This window comes from Lissotriton helveticus, chromosome 6 (assembly GCF_964261635.1).
Source record: "Lissotriton helveticus chromosome 6, aLisHel1.1, whole genome shotgun sequence".
NCBI lineage: Eukaryota > Metazoa > Chordata > Amphibia > Caudata > Salamandridae > Lissotriton > Lissotriton helveticus.
This window is the reverse complement of record NC_136067.1, coordinates 949,598,887-949,622,572: the sequence shown is the minus strand read 5'-3', so window position 1 is coordinate 949,622,572 and position 23,686 is coordinate 949,598,887. Positions and strand designations below refer to the sequence as shown.

At 45.1% G+C, this 23,686-nt stretch overlaps 1 protein-coding gene across 1 annotated transcript in view; it reads right to left on the bottom strand.

Annotated features, from left to right (window-relative positions):
• The window catches only part of HEATR1 (HEAT repeat containing 1), a 412,033-nt gene that overhangs the window by 229,190 nt on the left and 159,157 nt on the right, over positions 1-23,686 (bottom strand). The window contains exon 16 of the mRNA XM_078648603.1: positions 19,205-19,326. Within this exon, the coding sequence (XP_078504729.1) occupies positions 19,205-19,326 (122 nt within the window). The remainder of the gene's footprint in view (positions 1-19,204; positions 19,327-23,686) is intronic.

Below are 23,686 nucleotides of genomic sequence, written 5' to 3'. Positions count from 1 at the left end.
GTGCTTGGTTACCACGAGCACTGTGTATTCCTTTCTGACCGATACGGGCACATACTGCGTGTAAGCAAATCACCCTCGCTGTCCATATTTTCCGGTGTGCATATCAGCAACGTGAGCACCCTCTGCTACTGGTGTCTTATCTTTTTTGAGTGATCTCTCATTTGCCCTTCTTTTGCATATGTAACTGCTTATTATTGTCATTTCCTGTGTGTCGATTATCTTGCGTCACTGGCTTTATGCAAGATCATGCCATGCTTCTGACGATTTCTTGCATAATTGCACAACTGGAGCACCTATTTGCCCCTTCTGTACAGATTCTCAGACACGCACAGAGGTATCAGAGGCCAGTGTGCAAACGCAATTGCAGCTTCCCTCCTTCGGAATGGCATACCCTGATGGCACCTTTATTAGCTATCAACAGGTATTTCAAACATTCCAGTTTCTGAGGCTGTGCTAGAGGCTTCATGCGAGCCTCAGCTGGTGAAACTCTGCTTCTGTGCCACCCCTGACCTCTGTGTGGGGCTCTTTGCGTGTATGTGGGGGGCTCTTTGCGTGTATGTGGGGGGCTTTTTGCGTGTATGTGGGGGGCTCTTTGCGTGTATGTGGGGGGGCTCTTTGCATGTGTGTGTGGGGGGGGCTCTTTGCGTGTGTGGGGGGGCTCTTTGCGTGTGGGTGTATGTGGGGGGCTCTTTGCGTGTATGTGGGGGGCTCTTTGCGTGTATGTGGGGGGGCTCTTTGCGTGTATGTGGGGGGGCTCTTTGCGTGTGTGTGGGGGGGCTCTTTGCGTGTGTGTGGGGGGGGCTCTTTGCGTGTGGGTGTGTGGGGGGGGGCTCTTTGCGTGTGGGTGTGTGGGGGGGGCTCTTTGCGTGTGGGTGTGTGCGTGGGGCTCTTGCGTGGTGCTTGGGGGGCTCTTGCGTGTGGGGGGTGCTCTTGTGTGGGGGGCTCTTGTGTGGTGTGGGGGGGCTCTTGTGTGGTGTGGGGGGCTCTTGTGTGGTGTGTGGGGGGCTCTTGTGTGGTGTGTGGGGGGCTCTTGTGTGGTGTGTGGGGGGGCTCTTGTGTGGGTGTGTGTGTGCAAATGCAATACGCCTCGCATTTGCGACAGAGTAAGCTATTGGCAATGCTATTTATTTATCTGTTTTCAAAACCAACACAAATAAAAAGTTTGTCATATACAATACCAAAAGCTCTAACTTTTCCGAAGGCGAAACCGTTGCATTGTAAATGCTTGTTAATTCTGTATTTATCCATGCAGGTTTTTCTTTTGCACTGTATTGATGTTTTCTGAGGGATCAATACATCAAAAGCTACATGGGGCCAACCATAGAGCTTCTCTATAAAGTTTACTGCTTCTTGTTCTGGATTAGAGTTTCTAGATCTTCCATGTTCAGTTTGTTTCAAGGTCAGTAGATAGTTGCATGTAGGTTTAGTTTGGCTGAAGTTCGTTGTTGAGTCTTGTGCTGGAAGGAAACTAGGTGATGATCAGTCCAACCGACTGGAGTAGTCCCTTGAAAGGAGATTATTTCTGGATTGCAAAGATGACATCTAAGGTGTGTCCTGCAACGCAGGTGGGATAAAGAGCGAGTTCACATAGGTTGAGGTTGTCAAGACTTGTAAGGATGGTTCTGGGATATGGCATATTAGGTCTGTAGAACCAGATGTTCATGTCACCAAGGATACAAAGGTTTTGGTGACACGAAGTCTTAAAAAAGTATCTAGTGTAGGGGAGAAGGAAGTTGAAGCAAAAAGGTGAAACTAGAATTCTTCCCGACGGAGACAGATTTTAAATCTGGTCTAGAGACTTTCTCTGATTTAATGAGGTTATTGATTCCATAAATACAGTGGCAAGCCACTGCCCCTTTTATCAATGCGGTTGTGCATAATGTTGGGATAACGGAGTAGGATGGCTTAAGGTAGTTTTAGAGCCATGTGTACCCCAGCCCATGATCCAGTTATGAAAAGCTCGTCAGGTTCTGCTTCCATCAGTAAGTTGAAGATATTGTACTTGGTTCTTCCTCACTGAATGCACATTAATAGTAGGCAGCTTTGGTTAGCTACTTTGCTGCAGGGAATGAAGCATTTTAAAGCTGCAGAAGAGTAACTATGATCCTTAAAGTGTTGGACTGTTGTTGATTAGCACTGTGTTGTATAGAGGACTAGTTGGTGATATGATAATTCTAGCCGGGACAGTGTGCAATTTCCTGTGATTGCCATTCTCCTGCTCCGAGAAGCTTGGAAGAGATTTTGTGGGGCCCTTCTATGTGGGTGTGTAGGACCGGAGATGAGACTGGGGGCATTGGGTGCTCAACTGTCTTTGATAGGGTGACAAGTGGATCAACTCTTTGGGATTATGTGGTAGCAGAGGAGACGAAAGAATAGAAGAGTGTTGTGGCATGTCTTTCTTTTGTGTGTTTTATATGGGGATGAGAGTGGGGGTGCAGAACATGAGGGACAATGTAGGAAAGTGCCCCTTTTTGACATGGTCACCCCTATTTTTTGGCTGGTAAATTATGTGATTTTGACTGAAAGTGCACTGAGTTACTGTTAACCAGGTACCCAGTGCCAGAGTTCTTTCCCAAAACTGTACAATTGTCCCCCCAATTGGCACAACCTTTAGCACCTTCTGTAAGTCTCTAGTAAATGGTTCCTAGGTCCTGGGGTACTAAAGGGGGTTCCTAAGGGCTGCAGCACGAATTGGGCCACCCTAAGGGACCGTTCACCAAGCACGTGCAAGACTGCCATTGCAAGCTGCATGTCTTGGTGCAGACAAGAGCAAAAACACGACATGTCACACATCCCTGAGTGCAATATTTGTAGGTCACCCCCACAGTCGGCATAACAGCCCTAAGGCAGCGTGCTGAATATTACATGTGAGGGCATACCTGCATGAGCATATATGCACCTGTGAAGCTATCTTAAGACATGTACCGGACACTGGGGGAAACGAGTTCCCACAGCTACATGATAGTTTCACTGAAAACAGGAATGTTTGGTTTCAAACATCTCATACTAATAAAATCAGGTTCCCTGTGCCAGTGCTCCTTCCCTAAAACTGAACCACAATTAGCACTTCAGGTGCCCCTGTAGGTCCCTAGTAAATGGAACCCAGGTACCTAGGACATTAGAACTGAAGAGGGTCCCCTAAGGACCCCTCGCCTAGTTCATGCAAATTGCCACTGTAGCATGCATGCCTTGGTGCAGACAAAAACGACAAAGTAGACATGTCACACTGCATGTGTGCCATGCCCAGCAGCACTGCCCAAGGTATAAGTGAGTCACCCCTCTAGCAGGCCTTACAAGCCCTAAGGCAGGGTGCACAATACCTCAGGCGTGGGCATATCTGGGCCTTGTGAAGCTTGACCAATGGTGTCCCTACGTCCACTAGCATCAAACGTACCTGGGAAGTTGTGGGTTTATTTGTGCAACCTCCTGGCCAGCGCCTGCAGCCTCTTTCCAAAACCAATCTCCCCCACTGAATTGCATTGGATGCTCGATGCTGTGTTGGCACTCTGCACCCGACTGCCCCAGAGCCTCTAAGGGTGCAAGTTTTGTGCTGGTTTGTGACCTCTCCTGTACTTACCTTAGCTCCAGGAGATCGACCCCCTAACTCCGCTTTACTCACCTGTGAGCAGAACATCTTCAATCACACCCAGTCTCCATTGGTTAACATTGAGCACCTGATCCAGACCTTGACCTCAACACCCAGCAGCGCCTGTGCCGCTAGTGGCGCATTCTTGGTATCAATTTGGACTTTGCCTGGTTTTGACCTGAAACTCCGAAGACTAGATCTGTAAGTTGTGTACTTAAATGAAAAACTGCATTCTTGTTTTCCTCCATAGGTTAACATTGCTGAACTAAAAAATGGCACCTTTTTAAAGTGTAAAGTATTTATCCTGAAAAACATACTCACCTTTTTATGTATTTCTTGGTCTTAAAATAAATCTTTAAAGAAGCATATTTTTCTAAAATTGGTGTGGATCTACTTTTTCAGTTGTGTGTCATTTATTAATCACCGTGTGTAAAACACATGTCTTACACTCCTATGTGTTAGGCCTAAGGCTGCTTTGCTACACTACCACAAATAGATCACTTGGCTTTGCATCGAGCCCTATACACTTCTGAGGGAATCTCTTGACTCTTTACACAATATATCTAATTACTTGTGTATCACATAAAGAGCCAGTTTCCTAAATCCAGCATTTGTGCTCCAAACAATTCTAAAGTAACAACAAATATGCAATTTCTTGAAAAATTAGAATACAAGGGACAGGTCGTGTATAAGCTGAGGAATCAGACAGGGGACATCTGATTGCTCAGGTTGTGGTAAATAAATAAATAATACCCTATTTTTGACTAGACTTATAGCATAACAGATAGCTCAATAAATAAGAGTCAAGATTCGAGGTAGTAGGAGTTTCTGCAGGTTTATTACAGCATAAGGACAGGATCAGGACAACCTGCATAGGGTGACCCAGCAGAACAAAAGGATCCCAGCAGCTGCTGGGGCTGGGTCTGGGATGAGCGCGCTAACATTCAATAACAAAACACAGGCATATATACATAGCGCAAACACATAGCATTACATTGCAGTAGGCGTAGCAGTGGGTGGAGCAGAAGGCGTGACGCGTAGCAGTCGCGAGAGATAACAGAAATAAGAGGTGTAACTGGGAGTATACATAGACATGTGATGCAAACGTAACAGAATATGTCATGAATGGGCGGAAACATTGGAGGGGGCTACCTAAGGAGCCGGGACCTCTAACCTAATGGTGCGCGAAAACTGGCAATGACGTGTTACTAGGAGAAGCTGGGGGCTACGAACTCTGTGCTAGGAGCAGAGACTAGAGTCTGGAGGGTCGGAGCGACATGTACCTAAACCCTATCTGGTATCTAATGTTTAGGGAACATGTTGATATAAACTAGAAGTCATGAGGGGAAAAGCTAACTTGACTCTAAGACTGGACCATGCATTATTCTACATGTAGTGCGTGAAGAATATTAAATGACTATTAAATACAGTACTTCTCTAACATGGAGACGAGAAGGCTAGACAATGACGGAAACTATTGATGCAGTTCAGTAGCTTAGGAATGCAGAAGAGGAGGACTGAACTGATAACTGGAACTATAACATACTTTTGGCAGACTCAGAGGCAGAGCCAAGCTGCACCGGGCACTGCGAGGCAGGAAGTAAGTGAAGGGTCGAGGATACAGGTGGGGGCTGTGTCGCTCCTCAGCGAGGCTTTCAGGAGACAGGAGCTGAATCTGTGGTCCGGGCCCTTTTGAGGCCTGGAAACGGAGACTTTATAATTGAATAACGTGCACACTGAGAAACGTGGCAACATTACTTACATAGGCCTGATATTCCTAGTATTCACGAGGACTGGAAACTATCATACTAGAGGTGGACACAACTGTAATTGCGTCTTTAATCGGACATGGGGAATAACATATGCATATTGATCATGCACACATAACATATGATGGATGAGGCGTAGGGACACAGAACATGGCAAAATTTACTTTTCCACATTCCCTCCTTGTCACTACGTTTCCATCAGGAAACATCAATATTCATGATACCGTCTATCATTTCATACAGTACCATTTGCTCGTCTCGAATTGTCTTGGAACGGGATTTAGAACGGGGCTTGGAACTGGGAATACAAGAGGTAGCACACATGCTGCAAATCGCAGGGCCACATTGTATACAGAGGCAGCAGCTAAATATGATCGCTACTGCAATACCTAAAAAGGACAGGACTTTCCAACCCCATGCGGAAATTATATTCCAGAACCAACCGGACCATGTCCAGGTGCCTGGATCTTGGTGTAACAGATGGGCAATTTTATGGAGTCTGGTTATAGCTGAATAAACAGACGGCGCGTTATTTGGAATGAAAATGCAACAACTGGATCCGAGAACTCTACAGGCCCCGCCTCTATCGGCCAGTATGACGTCAAGGACGAGACGATTCTGTAAAACGACAATTCTCATAAAGGATTGTTCTTCAGTTAAGTTACCTAGAGCGGAGGCTGTCTCATCTACTACTGCTTCAAGGGTTCTTGTTAACCTACGGATTAGCTTACTATTTACAACTGTACCTAAATAAGGGAAAACACCTTTATCTATATCAATGAATTGCTCTGCGGCGGTTTCAGTATAATCGACAATCGGGAGATTTCTCTTGTGTCTAGTGTGTACTAAGAAAGAATTCCTATGATAGTCAGGTGGGGCTAGAAAAACAGGTGGCAGTAGGAAAGCAATGTAACAGGTTCCCTCCCAATCGAGGGGCAGACGGACATATGCAGTTTGACCACAAATAAAATAAGAATGACGTGAAGCTTTGAAAATAGATTTCCCACTGTCACTATACTGGATAACAGTAGTACATTCACTATGACCTATATGTACAGAACCATAACTACGGACACATAATTCGCCTTTGACTGGTAGTACTGAAATAGCGGGTGAGTCTGGAGTAGTATCAGACTGAACATTCAGGACCATGAAATTCGACGAATAATTTCCTAAATTATATACTTCATTTTCTAAATCTAAACCTGTTCTGTGGGGGAAACCTTGCTTTTCTGGGAAACATGTACTGTTAAGAAAAGACATATCTGTTGAGGATGACGTTAACGTGGACCATGCTCCACACGAACCATTGTGTGAGAATGGATAAGGAAAGAGTGGCAGAACTCCCTTCGGTGTCTGGAAAGGGGGGAGTCGACCACACACCCAACAATTAGTGGCATTGCTGGTCTGGTGTGAATAATGTAACATACGGATAAATGTGTTATTACGCATGGCGAGGCGGTATGAATATTCGTGAGGAGGCAGATCACTAAACGTGTGCTCTACTGTAGCATGAGCAGACATATTTACATGAGGAACTGAAAAACACAGGAAAAGTGCGTAGCTGGTGCAGGAAATCATTATGCTGAGAAATAATATGAAACTCAGAAAAACGATACATTTGATTGAACTTTGACTGACTCTCTCACTATGGGGGTCTATTTTATACATGTCAGAAACAGTCTAACCGTTTCACCTAGGGGAGGACTTATACAATCAAACTGGCTGACTTATTAGACCTGAGCTTTAACTTATACTCCTGTTGCGGAGTTTTCTCTAACAAGGGAGGGGTTGTAATAATGTCTTGTGCGGGACAGTCCTTTAAAACAATGTTCTGGCAATCCTTCGAATCCTGGGAAATGTTCTTGGAAATGTTTTTGAAGACTGGTTTCGGTCCTTTGAAAAGTTTTACATGAGAAAGGTGGACCCACCCCTTCCTGCCTTCCAACTTGACGGCAGTTCGGGTGGTCAAGAGGACCTGACGTGGCTCCTTCCAACGTGGTTCCAGCGGACTTGATCTGTCGAAATTTCTGATCATCACAAGGGAGCCTGGAACGATCTCGTGCGGTGCCACCTCGGTATTGTCTGGAAATGCGGCGGCAACCTGTGAACGACATGAGTTGAGGGCAGACATCAAGGAAGCTAGGTAATCTGTCAGCATATTACATGAAACATCGGTAATACTTCGGGGTCTAGGAGTACCCCACATGTTAGGGGGGCGGCCGAAAACGACCTCATACGGGGACAGACCTGATCTGGAATGTGCGACCATACGCATGTAAAACAGAGCGACTGGCAAAGCTACTAACCAGTCCACACCCTTGTCTTTACAGACCTTTGCAATGCGGATTTTCAGAGTCTGATTATGCCTTTCGACTAGTCCAGCTGCTTCTGGATGGCGTACACAATGGAACTTCCACTGGTACCCTAACAACAGGGACACGTGTTTCATGAGTTCAGATGAGAATGGCTGGCCGTTATCAGAATATACGACTCTAGGGAGTCCATATCTAGGGAAGAATTCACGAACCAACTGCTTGGCAGTGGTCGCGGCTGTGTAATCTGGGACTGGATATGCTTCTGTCCATCTGGACAAAGCGCATACAACTACAAGGACATACTTGAAACCTCGACATCGCTCCATCTGAATATAATCCATCTGGAGGACCTCAAAAGGGTGGTCAGGGGGCTGGAAACCACCTTGTTCCACCGGGACACTTTTACCTGGATTAAACTGACAACATATCATACAGGTACGGACTTTCTGCTTGGCTGCAGCTCGTAAATGCTTGTTGAACCAAATGTTCTGGATACTGTCTAACATAGCTTTTTCTCCTAAATGTGCTGGACTATGTGCGGTATTGATAATGACTTGAACCATAGAATCGGGGAGAAACCATGTGGCTCTACCCTTCGTTAACCATCCTTGATCTGTCTGGATCCCTCCTTGTACAGACCATTTCTTGATTTCATCGGGAGTAGCATGTGACTGGATATCTATGACATCTTGAGTAGGGTCCTTAACTGTCATGCATGTAGTCAGATCTGGAGTATGTGTCTGATTAACTGGAATGTCTGGAGTCCGTGCTGTAAGCTTGGCTGTGCGGTCTGCTAAATCATTACCTTGGGAAATAATGTCTGTAACTTTCGTATGTGCTTTGCACTTCATGATAGCAATAGATGTCGGTAAATGTATGGCATCTAACAGGGCTTGAATAAGGAGACCATGCTGAATCTTGGTTCCATGAGAAGTCATAAAACCTCTCTCCTGCCAGAGCACTCCGAAGTCGTGTACAACTCCAAATGCGTAACGTGAATCTGTGTAAACATTAACCTTCAGGTTCTTGGCATGTATACAGGCTTGTGTCAGAGCGACTAGCTCTGCTGCTTGAGCGGACCGAGTATCAATACGGTGTGTTTCAATAACTTCAGTGTCAGTAGTCACTGCATACGCGGCGACTAGTTCTCCTGTACTAGTTCTCATACATGAACCATCCACATAAAGTGTCAGGTCAGGATCTGGTAACGGAATATCTGTCAGGTCTTGTCTTGGCTTTGTCGTAATGTTAACTACTTCCACACAGTCATGTGTGTCTGGATTTGAACTAACTGATGGTAACAGTGTAGCAGGATTCAGGACGTTGCAGCGTCTAATTTCTATGTGTGGCTGGAACAGTGTCAATTCATAACCTGTTAAACGTGCAATTGTCAAGTGCTGAGTTTGTGTTCGGTTTAAAAGAACTTCTACTGAATGTGGGACCTGTACTGTCAAGGAATGTCCTAAAACTATAGAATCACTTTGTCTGATAGCTAGTGCTGTGGCTGCAACTGACTTGAGGCACGCAGGCAACGCCTGGGCGACTGGATCTAATGTGCTCGAAAAATAAGCACAGGGCTTGTATTGACCTGCTTGATCTTGTGTGAGAACAGATAATGCTGTACCTTTGCGTTCTGTAACGAAAAGTGTAAAAGGCATACTGTAGTTCGGTGTAGCTAGAACTGGAGCTTGACATAGGGCTTTCTTTAACTCGTTGAAACTAAGTGTATGGTCAGATGTCCAAGGGAGGACAGTCGATACGGCTGCCTCCTGTGTCGTTAACTGTATCAGTGGCTTGGCTAGGAATGCATACTGGGGAATCCATTGTCTACAATAAGAAGTAAGGCCGATAAAGGCACGTACCTCCTTCTGGGTTCTGGGCCGGGGAAGACTCGCTATTAACTGGATACGGTCGGGTGTCAACTGCCTACCCCTCTTGGACAGCAAGTGTCCTAAGTATACCACTTGCTGGACACAGAATTGAAGCTTCGAAGGTGACACCTTGTGCCCCATCTCGGCAAGAAAATACAGAACTGTAAGTGATGCACGCTCGCAGTCACGTTCAGAACGGGCTGTGATCAGTAGATCATCGACATACTGGAGCAGGGCAGTGTCAGTTGGCATGTGAATGTTGTCTAGTTGTCTCTTGAGTGCTTGACTGTAAATACTAGGGCTTTCTGTGAAACCTTGAGGAGCGCGTGTAAACATATAGCTCCTTCCATTTAAACAAAATCCGAAAAGAAACTGGCTGTCTGGATGAATTGGAACACTAAAAAATGCATTTTTGAGGTCAATAACAGTGAAAAACATGGCTTCGGAATCAATAGCAGTTAACAGGGAAGAAATGTCTGGGACAACTGGGTACTGAGGAATAATACATTTATTAAGCTCTCGTAAATCAATCACTAATCGATATACTAGGGGTGCATTTGGATCAGTACGTTTCATGACTGGAATGATCGGAGAATTGCATACATTGGAGTCAGTTTCTACAACTACTCCTTGAGCCATGAGCTCGTCAATAATTTTGGATAAGGCTGCTACAGCCTCAGGTGGCAATCTGTACTGCCTGATTCGTGGTAACACTACACCTGGTTTGAGAGTCACACGATGGGGTGTGATTTGCATGTAACCTACATCAGTTGGACCTTGCGCCCATAAATGCTGCGGAACATTAGACAATCTTGAATCAAAATCTCGTAATACATAGTGACCCTTAAAGTCACGTAGGAACAGACGTATTCCCTCTGGGGAACAGCAAATAACTGCACCTAATTCTTTCAATGTCTTAATGCCTAATAGATTTTCTGGACATGACTTAGTAAGTAACAGATCAGTAGTACGGGACAATGGACCTACTTCTAGAGTAACTGGCTTTGATATCTCATTAACTATGGGTTTTCCTGAAAATCCAAGGGAAACATTTCTCGAGCCTGAGAGCGGAGCCCCTGGAACTTCGGCGTGACTAATTGTGGTCCTACTTGCCCCTGTATCGATCAAAAACTTTCTGTCTTTCCCTAATACTTGACTATGAACATAGGGACCTTCTTGGTCTACAGGTATCTCGATGAGAGGCAAGCCTACCTCCCTCTCTAGGCTGTTTCATGAATATGACTGGTACTCTGGATACTCGGACTGTGCATACTGGTACATCTGCGATGTAACGTGCTGTGTTGCAGCAATAGGCTGCGGTACTGTAACTGTCTGTGGTGCATTCTGTGACTGAGGAGTCTGTGAAACTTGTTCTTGTCTTGGCGGACGTGGTCTTTCTTTAGTCTTACCAGTAGCTATGTTGTGTTTCAGAACTGCACACTCGTTTATAAAATGACCTGGCTGTTTACAATAATTGCAGGTCCCTTTAACGGGAGCCGCAGGATGACTGGCTTGATTCGGACCCCTCTTCTGACTGTCTTGAGGAATAGATTGTGCAACTAGCACTTTCATTTTCGTGTCTTTTATACGTTTTCTTTCGTGTTCTTGCTCTTCTCTGATTCTATTCTGGTGATACTGGAGCATCTGGAGCATCTGGGACGGACTATTTGCTTGCCAGGTGCTTTCGACTTTCAAAACTCGGTTTTTAATTTGTGGACTTGAATTCTCGACTAATTTAGTAACGAAAAGATGAGGGTATGACTCACTACTTGTCTTGAGACCACTGTTAATACTGAAACATTTCTCAAATCTAGAATAAAAATCACTAATATCCTCATCTTGTTTCTGTTTACAGGCTGAGATTGCATCCCAGTCTTCTTTCCTAGTTGTCAATAATCTGGGTAAAACTTGAATCAATAATTCTGGTAATTCTTTACATTTATCTCCAAGACCGGTACCTGGTACTCGTGCCTTGTCTTCAGCTTCTAGAGCTGTCCAATCGATCTTTTTCTCTCCCACCTCCCATTCTTTTTCTTTTAACTTTTCATACACCCCTGCGGGTAGCAGAACCTTTAACATTTTAATGATATCTGGGTAGGTGTATTCTCCCATACGGAGCATGTCTTTTAATTCTCTATGGAACCCCGCTGGATCTTTGTCATGACAGGGAATTAATTTCTTCATTTCAAGGAGTTCCATCTTTGATATCGGAGTGTATACAAACACTCGTTGCATTACGCCACCCGCCCCTTGGACTGGGTGGACTTCTCGTAGCGGATTCTGTCTGTCTATGTAGAATGGTTTACTTTCTGGGGGTGAGACATGAACAAAATGCGGGTTCAAGAACGTTCTATACTTGTGGCGCTGTTCTAGAATGACACTAATTAAATCGGTACCTAGACCTCTCCATCTGTACTGGAGTAACTCGTTCAGGATATCATGTAACGGGCCTGGATCAGAATGTTGACCCTCATACAGGGTAATGAGGTGCTGGATCATATACATACCCACCAGTCGTTGCTCGGCTGGGGGCAGTTTCAGAAACATTTGTGCCACTATTTCGTCTGGAAAAGTGGTAGAATCAGTAATCCATCGGACTGCTGATCGGGCTAGTTCTTGTTCGTGCATGGTACTTAATTCACTGTAACCGACTCGTGATTTCAGAATGTGATCGGTAGCTTGAAATACTTGTTCTAGAGAGCGAGGCTCTCGTGCTGGATGATGAAAAATAGACTTAGGTTCTGGACGTAAATGGCGATCTGGAAATCTGGATTTTCCTACATACGCTATTCTGGCGGGATTCTCGTCTTCCTCTTCAGGATCAGAGATACTTTCTTTCTCGCTTACTTGTGCTGTTTTACGCTGTTCGTGTAACCTTATTATTTCTTTACGAATTTTCTTGTACATACTTTCCATGGCACTAATGGTCTTGTGCTTACCCTCGGCTATATTATCACTCCACCTTGTTAGGATTCTCATTTCGGCGGGATCTTTAGACGGGTAATCTTGTTCTCTTATTAGACAATTGATCAGGAACTTTAATATCATGAGCTGAATCTCGGCTTTCCTTTGAGACATAATCTCGCCAATACTTTCTGGATCATCCCCTGTACGGATGAAACGATATATTCTGTCTAGATCTTCTTTCATATTCGGTAAGGTGACTAGATACTCGGTCACCCTTCTTACGCGTACGGAATATAAAACCATATTATACTCGCCTGGGACTGTGTCATAAACACATTCGGCAAGGGCTTGTCTGATTTCTGTAACAGACTTATTACTTTTAGGAGTACGCTGTGATGCTTGAGCATGCAATTCGAGTGCTGATAAACGCTTGTGTGGCGGCGGGGTTTGAGGAGGACCTCCTCCTGCGGCCCCTATACTAGAATCGTCGACTGACATTCTTCGTGCTTGCAGGGTCGGTAATTGTAACGTGGGCTGAACTTGTATGGCAGGCTGACCCGGGGGTACCGTAACAGGTACTCCGGTGTCTGGAGGAACGGGAAGTGCCTGATTTACAGGGACAGGTGGAGCGCGAACTGGATTTGCATATTCTGGAACTGTGTCGTCCAAATAGGACGAAATAAAAATATCAGCTGCGGTCGGTTTGTGACGTAGCTTGGTCGGAACTAATGGTGGCGGGAAATTACTGGGTGCCTCTGGGGTCGCTTTTGGCAAGCCTTCGGCAAGGAGAGGATACATACCCTTAATAAGGGCATGCCTCTGTCTGTCTGACTGTTCGGCTTTGACTTGTTCACCTATCTCGATTAATTCTCTTTCTTGGGCTCGTTCTTGGGATTCTCTACTTAACTCTGACTTTCTGACTTCCTTTTCCGTTCTTCTATGCGCTTCCTTACGCCATAACTCGATGGCATCTTTCTGTGACTGTCTGGCTTTCTTTTTCCATAATGCTTCTTCTACTCGCATGATACATTCGGCATCCCATGTACCCGATACGGGCCATCTATACTTTTCTTCTAACTGTTTGGTATACTCTACCCATAAATCTAGATACAATATGGCGCTTATGCCATGTTTCTGATACATAAAGTGACCTGGACTGTCCCTAGGCGGAACAGGAACTGCTGCTTCCAGCAGACCCTTTCTAGTTTTTAACTGACGTAACTTGGAAAAGAGCGGCATTCTAAACTTGAATCGGAACACAATACAATACACGAAAAACAATAACAATTGGGAAAACAATTCAGGCATACCACGACATTGGAAATACATTAAACAACATTATAAATAACAGTTCGAACAGAATACTACCTGAAAAAACTGAAAACAGAAACAGAACAGAATTCTCGAGAACGGAACAGACTAGAGTTACTGGATGCACTGCTGTAACAGTACGGAACATACCGGTCCCATAAAGGAACACATCAAGACCCGTATCCACCTAGGTGAACACTTCGTTTGTGGGCTTGGGTACCACCAACCCACGGACCAGAGTCAATTTAGACTGACCCTGTCTAGACACTACCCCAGCAATGGTACTCACCGGGCAGCACGGAACGGAAGGCCTCGGACGGGACTGGACTACGACGACGAACTTCGGACTTCGGACTTCAATTACGGGTGGACCTCCGGATACCTCGGACCTTGGACTCTCGGCTTGGGCTCTGGTCGGGACTCGCCGCGTTCCTCCACCGTCTCGTTCGGATGCTGGACCGCCTCCTCCGTCTCCTCCGTGGGCCTGAGGGATACTTGAGCAGAAATATCTGCCACTGCGCAGAAGAGTTCCGTCACGACTGCAGAGGGTCAGGGGGTCGGCGTGGCTTCACCGACGCGTGGGGAAAGGGCAAGTCCCTGTTCGGGCGCCATTATGTGGTAAATAAATAAATAATACCCTATTTTTGACTAGACTTATAGCATAACAGATAGCTCAATAAATAAGAGTCAAGATTCGAGGTAGTAGGAGTTTCTGCAGGTTTATTACAGCATAAGGACAGGATCAGGACAACCTGCATAGGGTGACCCAGCAGAACAAAAGGATCCCAGCAGCTGCTGGGGCTGGGTCTGGGATGAGCGCGCTAACATTCAATAACAAAACACAGGCATATATACATAGCGCAAACACATAGCATTACATTGCAGTAGGCGTAGCAGTGGGTGGAGCAGAAGGCGTGACGCGTAGCAGTCGCGAGAGATAACAGAAATAAGAGGTGTAACTGGGAGTATACATAGACATGTGATGCAAACGTAACAGAATATGTCATGAATGGGCGGAAACATTGGAGGGGGCTACCTAAGGAGCCGGGACCTCTAACCTAATGGTGCGCGAAAACTGGCAATGACGTGTTACTAGGAGAAGCTGGGGGCTACGAACTCTGTGCTAGGAGCAGAGACTAGAGTCTGGAGGGTCGGAGCGACATGTACCTAAACCCTATCTGGTATCTAATGTTTAGGGAACATGTTGATATAAACTAGAAGTCATGAGGGGAAAAGCTAACTTGACTCTAAGACTGGACCATGCATTATTCTACATGTAGTGCGTGAAGAATATTAAATGACTATTAAATACAGTACTTCTCTAACATGGAGACGAGAAGGCTAGACAATGACGGAAACTATTGATGCAGTTCAGTAGCTTAGGAATGCAGAAGAGGAGGACTGAACTGATAACTGGAACTATAACATACTTTTGGCAGACTCAGAGGCAGAGCCAAGCTGCACCGGGCACTGCGAGGCAGGAAGTAAGTGAAGGGTCGAGGATACAGGTGGGGGCTGTGTCGCTCCTCAGCGAGGCTTTCAGGAGACAGGAGCTGAATCTGTGGTCCGGGCCCTTTTGAGGCCTGGAAACGGAGACTTTATAATTGAATAACGTGCACACTGAGAAACGTGGCAACATTACTTACATAGGCCTGATATTCGTAGTATTCACGAGGACTGGAAACTATCATACTAGAGGTGGACACAACTGTAATTGCGTCTTTAATCGGACATGGGGAATAACATATGCATATTGATCATGCACACATAACATATGATGGATGAGGCGTAGGGACACAGAACATGGCAAAATTTACTTTTCCACATTGTCAAGAGCATTCGAACACCCAGATGGGTCATGCTTCATCACAGGGTATGCTCCTCGTTGGGCCGGCGCTGCACTGCCAGACAGGCACCCTCAAGGGGGCTCTTTGCCAGAGATAGTTAGTTTTATGCCGTTTGAGAAGTGTGGGTGTAGGTGTATTGACACTAATGAATGTTGATGAGTCCTAAACTAGGTTAAGAGGTATCTCTAAAGAGGGCCACACCTCCAACTTGGGTTCCTTTCCAGGTTAGGCCCAGTTAGATGCTGCTCTATTATGACCTTTCTGCTAATCATCCTTCTGTTCTTTGTTTTACATCCTCCCCCACCCCCAAATGTCTCCAGATGGTGTGGTCAGTACTCTTGTTGTTTCTTAAACATGTGACAGTCCGCGATTATTTGCGGACAGAAGGATATTCTGCAAATAGACTGACAGTGCACTAGCTCCTCCACCTCAAAGGCTCCACCCCCATGATTGGCACTATGTTCTCTTACACATTTTAACTATGCCCAACCTTCTGTCATTTAAGGTCACAGCCTCTCTTGAACTTGGACCATGCCATAATTATTCCACCAATTCCAACGGTAAGAATGGTGAGGTCCACCATACTATGCCCCTAAATGGAGTATTTAGGTGGCCCTCTGACACCAGGAACTCAGGTCTGCCTGACTAAAGGAGAAGGAGGACAAGGAAGAGCTGAAGTACACAAGAACTGTGGACTTGCTGCAAACATGTTGCCAAACCCTGCTTCCCGGATCCTGTCGCAACAACTGCAAAGACCAGACTCGTTCTGTAGCTGTGCATCTTCCAAACGCCTTGGAGGGCTGCCAGCACTTCGCCATCCAGTCAGCATTTCCATTGCCGTGGAGGAGCCACTGTCTTGCATCCTGTAAGTACCAACTGCAGAGTCCGGTTCACCAATCTGCTGACCACTGGGTCCACCGACGCAGCCCAGGAAGAGGTCACAGAGTGTCCAGAAGGTCAGATCGTCAATCCATCCAGTCTTCAAAACGTGATCCACCCCGGAGACTCCTTGCACCAATACACAGGGTACCGGAGCCTGTTGCAAGTACCAAGGCTTGTTTGTGTACAGACCAAACACCACTGCCGACAAAACAGACCTGCAGGTCACAGGACTTAAACAGAGGCCAGCTCAATGCCAGAAGTCGTCTTGCTGTGTTTCTTTTTCCCCTCTTCTGCAGGTGCACCGAGAACTGTGAGCACCTCAAACTTGACAATGCGCCGGACGAAACACCTACGCACCCAAGCCCCCAGCTTGAGTCCATTGAAACTGATGTTTGTCTCTGTGGTCCTGAGACCCTTAAGAGCCGAGCCCCCCCTTCGGTTCTGCCGGACTGGCCTCCCAGTGCCTACTTTCTTTGCAGGTACTGCTCCCAGTAGACTTCAAAGGGTAGTGTTCGAGGCTATGACAGCAAAAATCACCTCTGTACCCAGACACCCCAGGGCAGGTGAACTTGAACTCTTGGTGCTTTCTTAGACATTGGCCCCTCCTTACAGTAAGTCCAGAAGAACAGTTCTGAAAGTTGTTTACAAGTGACCCTATGCCGTGCATGTTTCTCCCATAGGATAACATTATCAAATCGGACAGCTGTATTTTCTATGTTTCTGAAAATAGCTAACTTGAAAAATACTTACCTGATCTAGAAGCTCTTGGTGTATAATTTAATATAAAATCTGTGTTATTTTTATCAGTTGGTGTTGGATTTCCTTATTGGGTGTCTCTCACTTATTGATTCTGTGGCTGCAACAAATGCCTAACCCTCCCCTCTGATAAGCCTAAGGCTGCTCGACCACACAACCACAACTAGAGCACCTTGGGATTGTTAAAGCAAACTCCTGTACACTAGTAGGGGATACTTGGACTCTACACAGTGCACCTCATTTTGGTACACTTTATAGAGACCCAGCTTCCTACATCTGGTAGTGAACATGAGGTGAGGAGGAAAAAGCTGATTGGGGAGAGAGAAGAAATATACTGGTGCACCACAGACTATGAAAGTATATTAGCCTCTTAGAAACAGTTTTTAGTTACAAGTGTAAGGGCAAGCCCCTTTAGAAACACTCTTCTTTTTTTATCTCGCTTAAAACAATGCAAAAGCCAGTCAGTAAACCGGCTAGGCTGCAAGGTAAGTAAAAGGGACAGTACAAAGCCTGAACTTAGAGTGCAGATTCACTCTAAACGTAGGGTTAATCTTTCTACTACACACTACAGCCCAGGACAGATTTCAAACCAAAGAGAGAAAGACAGCACTGGATAGATAGGTCAGTTACCCATGTCATTCTCTGCACCCTGGCATATCAGTGGTTGATGCCACACTCCTTATGGATTATCACTCTTTTTACTCTTTATCAACAGTAGCAAATGGTTTCATGTTTTCCCCGTGGCAGCATTCAGAGTACTCTGTCAGTCTTTGGACAATTAAAATTACATGTTCACAGCACTGGTAGGAAAAAGGTGTAAACTGGGTCCACCACAAGGAAGTAGGGGAGAAGTGTGGCTCAATGGTTAGAGCGGCAGACCCTGATGCAGAGGTCTGGCCCGGGACCAGGGTTCGATTCCCGCCTCGGCGGGTCTTGGGCTCAATTTCCCCGGACCTGATAATTCTCGCCTCGGTGCCTAGTCTAATCATGGGTCCCACTCTGTGACTCTGGGCAATAGCTTGCTTAATCTCCACAACGGCCCCAGCAGCGCTGTTGATGCCTGGCTTCACCTTGGGGGTGCCCAGGAGTGGACATTTCACTGGAAAGCCAGGATGGGTTCCGCAGCGGTATGAATACAGCGCTACGAGGCCTCCGGGTAGAAGTGCGCTATATAAAATACAAACATTTACATTTACATTTACAAGTAGTAGTGGGTGCTTATTCTTGTACAGAGATTAGATAAATCAGAGGGTCATTTTTCTGTTCCCAGTTCATGATTAGGATATCAAGAATTACAACAATTGGAATTTCAGAAACTTTAATTGTTCTTATAATGAAGAAAGACAACAATCTGGTGGGTGGCCTTTTCAGTCACAAGCCTATGGTAGGGCTGAGAGAGAAGGCAGCCAATGGTAGGGCTGGGAAAGGAGGAATGTTAGCAAAAGCGCAGGTGACAAGTGGGCGAGATAAATGATTGAAAAAAATCACAAATTCAAATGGCTCTGCATATTTACAGGAATTTTCCATGGCAATTTCCAATTGAAAACACTCAGAGTTACTCTCATTAAGATTGTGGTAACTGCATTTTAGTAAATAGAAAGAAACACCTCCAAATTTCAAGGTGTCTAGGGGAAGGATTTTTTCCATAAAGAAAGAAAAAACATTCTCTGAGAAAGTAAAAATAAAATACAAGTCAAATGTGAAAATTCATATCAAACACCTGCTCTACTCCTAGATTGACAACTTAGTGGAAAAGTGCTTCAGTAGCCTTTGGAAACTTAATAGATTTACAGGACTACTCCTGGAAATGTCTGAGCCACAAAGAGTTAGAAATCTATTCTAAACAAAAGCACAAACTTACTTGAAAAGATTTCCATAATTTTTAATGCAAGTCCATGTTACTATTCAGGAACAAATATTTTCCCTAGACCCACAAAACACATCATCACATGCTTACCATTTGTAGCACAGAAGAGGAGTCCAAAGATGCTACATTGCCAGCTAGCACTTGAATCATCTTCCTGTTTGCTGCACCTGCCAACGCTGCTGGCTTTGACACTTTCATCACTTTATTAAGAGCTGTTTCAATAAAAATAAAGAAGGGGAACATTATAGTACTAACAACTCTCCATATAGTTACCACCTGACGCAACATAACCATAATCTCATACTTACTTGGTACAAGTTGAAGAATAAAGAATACAAAATTACTTATCTATTGGGGTTATTAAGTCCACATACCTTAATTGTCCAACAATCTCATATCATTGTCTATCTTTTGTCTGCAGCACGTTCCCTCCCACCCGTACCCACTGCAACATAATGAACCCACAAAAGAGGCTCAGAGAACAGCATGTTAAAGATCAATTGCTGCGTCGCCACAGACTCCATATTTTTATGGGCACTAGTCTAGTTTTCTTCGACAGGTAGTCAGACCTTGACTGAAATTATTAATCTATTGTCTGGGTGCTAATAGTGGACCCAAAGTCTAAATAATCACTGTATACCTGGGAAGGTCAATTTTCCCTTTTATTCTTAGGAATGGCACGATGAGGGGGTGGGCCAATGGAGCCCGGGTTTCCACTATTTTAGTCACTTCCCCATGGACTGCTGACCAAAAGGTATGGATGAGGTCACAGCCCCATATAGTGGGGTTTTCTCTTCTGCACCTCAGTCATGTTGAGGTATTTATTAGTCCTGTAGAGAATAATAGTAATCAGTAGTGATATATTATTTGTAACAATTTTACTTGCAGATGTCTGGTGGTGGACTGAATGGCAAGCATGGGAGCATTTGGGTTTCCTCCCAGTCCTCCACTTCGATTTGCAATAGGTCGTGAGACCAATTCTCTTTCAGCCCCTGCATTTTAATCGGGAAAACTGTTTATCATAGTTCTATACATGATCTTGATTCAAGAAGAGAGTGGTTCGTAGCTTCCAAACAGCATATCCAAGGCGAGTCAGATTTTTAAGTATCTGAAGTACTTTGTGTTGGCCAATTTAAATTCTATGTATTTCTCAGAGAAGGTTTTTATACAAGTAGGTCATATCATGACTCTGAATTTAGCAATATCAAAAAGGATCCATGCTCTGCATCCCTTTAATTCACTTGCCTCTTTAAGGGCTGTGCTCAATCACAAAATGTTTGTTATATCAGTTTGTTATCCTAGATTATTACTTTGAATACTTTGATCCACGTGGGCTTTTGACCAGTATGGTCTATGTGTGAGTGCCCTCAATTCAACTCCAACCTCACAATCATCTAGAAATTGTCTCATGTTGCTTCTTTTCATCAAGTCACCTCAAGGGCAGGTGACCAGTGTAGGAAAGTGCATCTTTTTGTCATGGTCACCCTTACTTTTTGCCACTGGTACAGATTTTTTTGACTGATGTGCACTGGGACCCTACTAACCAGACACCAGTGCCAGTGCTAGTACCCTAAAATCAAGGTAAAATAGTCTAATTGTAACACAATTGGCACACACTTTAGTACTTCCTAGTAAATGGTATCCCTGGTAGTTAGGCCTTAAAAGTCTTAGAATTTGTTGTTGGATTTCTAAAAAAGGTCTAAATACACCAACAATTACTAGAACATTGGAGAGTGTCAAGAATCTCAACCCGACACCTTATTTGCAACTTAATGTGAAGCAGTTAAGGGCCCTCTGTAAAGCTTGTATATTCAAACCTGGGCCTTCTCCAACCAAGCCACAACTCCAGGAGTTGCTTGCTGAGTTTGATGCACCCCATGCAAGAGCAGAGAATTCTGACATTCCTGAAGAGGAAGTAGTCAGTGAAGAGGATTCTAATGATGGAGATTATTCCCGTACCAATGGTACAGGTGATGAGAAGATACCTCACCTCTACCCTAACACTGTATCTAGAGGGTCTGCCCCTACCGGTAGTAGGTCAGGACATTCAGGACAGGAAGACAAGCTGGATGAAGAGGACCTAGTCCTTGTGATACTAGCCAAAAGGGCAGACCTTGAGGCCAAAATCCTGGCCACAGAAAGAGCTGATGAGGGTTTGGGCCCATAAGTGGTGGCAGCAATAAAGTAAACAGTGAGAGAGAGGAAACTTTAATCCCAAATCCCAAGAGATTGTCCCTAAATATGTTGAGGGTCATGACATTACCAAATGGATACTGTCTTTGAGAGGGCATTTAAAATGAGGAGATTACACCAAAAAATACTGGAGCTCTCTACTCTGGAAGTAGTTCTCAGGAAAGTGCAGGGCTAGACTAGTGACACTGGATAAGGCAGATGCTGAGTCTTATGACCTCATGAAGGAAACCCTGGTTTAGGGCTTTGGACTCACTACAGAGAAGTACAGGATTAAGTGCAGGAAGACTCACAAAACCTTGAGTCAGTCCTGGGTAGATTGTGTTGACCTATCAGTCAAGACACTAGGTGGCTGGTTGAAAGGCAGTAAGGTGCAATATTATTATGGGCTTTACAATAGGTTAATGAAAGAGCATTTGTTAAGTAAGTGTACATCAGAAAAACTGCATCAGTACCTAGTGGATCTAGGGTTAATCTCTCCCCAAGAGCTGTTGAAGTAGGTAGACAATTGGATAAACACAATGGTGTCCAAAAACACCCAAGGAGGGGTGACCAAAAGAATGGGGTTACTTCTTCCCCCTCCCCCCTTCCCGGAAAGATGTGGGACACAAAGAGGAAAAACCCAAAGAGTCTTTAAAAGAACCCCAAACCCAGTTCAAGAGGTTGGGCCCTGAAACACTTCCTAATCAAAGGGTGGGGACCATGGTAAGAACTGGGATCCCAAAAAGGCATGGTGTTTTAATTGTAAAGCCAATGGACACAGAACTGGGGACTCTTCCTGTCCCAAAAAGGTTTCCACTAGTGCACCTTGAGTCTCTACTGGGGTGGTGAGTCTCCAGGTGGGATCCTTGGTGTGCCGAGACCAGACTGAAGGCCACATATCAATGGGGTTGAATCACTGAAGGATACAGGTGCAAGTGTCACAATGGTAACTGGAAAACGGATACTACCAGAACAGTACTTAACTGGACAGACATATTCAGTCATCAATACTGATAACAATACCAAGGTCCATCCCTTGGCAATGGTAACCTTTGATTGGGGAGGGGTTACTGGCCAAAAAAAGGTGGTCGTGACCTCTGCAATTTCAGTACAATATCTGCTAGGAAATGATCTGTAGACCTCAGCATGGGCTGTGGTAGAGCTAAGATCCCATGCAGCCATGCTGGGAAAACCTGAATGGGTGTGTATGGAAATTCGAACACTCGAAAAAGAGAGGTTGGAGCCTGCAATAAAGGCCCAACTCTCCAAGAGAAAAGGCCTGAAGTCTGGAAAACCAACTTCTACAACGACAAAAAATCAGGTCTCTCCTCCTCAGAGAGAAGACCTGCCAGCCCTTGAAGGAATTGAGCCCCAGAAACTTGGGCCTTAAAGGGAAAAGCTCCCAGGTCAAAGGAAACACTCTAGGGAAGATCCTTGCCAGGGACAGAAGACATGTTCCCCTATTGAGAGCCTGAGACAGCAAGCTGCTGACCAGGTAAAGGGAAATGTCAGCGGCTCCAACTGAACCTACTGAGAGGAGGGACTCCTGTATACGGTGGCCAGAGACCCCAAACCTGGTCCACTAGGAGAGTGGTAGTGCCTCAGCAGTATAGAGAGTTCCTACTCTCTCTAGCACATTACTTCCCCCTAGCTGGGCATCTTGGCCAGATAAAGACTTGGAGTACATTAGTCACTGACTTCTACTGGCCAGGTAGGTCCCACAAAGTAAAGGAGTTTTGCAGTTCCTTTGTTATCAGTCAAGCCAGTGGCAAGACAGGTAGCAAACCAAAGACACCCTTTTTTCCACTACCTGGGGTTGGGATTCCCTTTGAGAGGGTATGGATTGACATTGTTGGGCCTCTTGACCCACCAATAGCCTCAGGAAACAGATTTGTGCTGGTGGTAGTCGATCATGCCACGTGATATCCTGAAGCAATTTCACTTAGGATTATCACTGCTCCTGCAGTTGCCAAGGCCCTCATAAGTATTTTTACTAGGATGGGCTTTCCTAAGGAAGTGGTTTCAGACAGAGGTGGTAACTTCATGTCTGTATACCTAAAAGCCATGTGAGTTCAGTGTGGGTTGATGTATACATTTACCACCACATATCACCCAAAAACAAATGGTCTGGTTAAGGGATTTTACAAGACCATGGTAGGTATTGTAGGAAAGTGTCCCTCTTTGACATGGTCACCCCCACTTTTTGCCTGGTATCTGATGCAAATTTGACAGAAGTGCACTGGGTTCCTACTATCCAGGTCCCCAGTGCCAGGTTACTTTCCATAAGCTGTACAATTGTTCCCCTAGTTGGCAATACATTTAGCACCCCCTGTAGGTCCCTAGTAAGAGGTAAGCCATGTACCTACCTTGGGGAGGGAGATTAAAGAGGGTTCTCAAGGG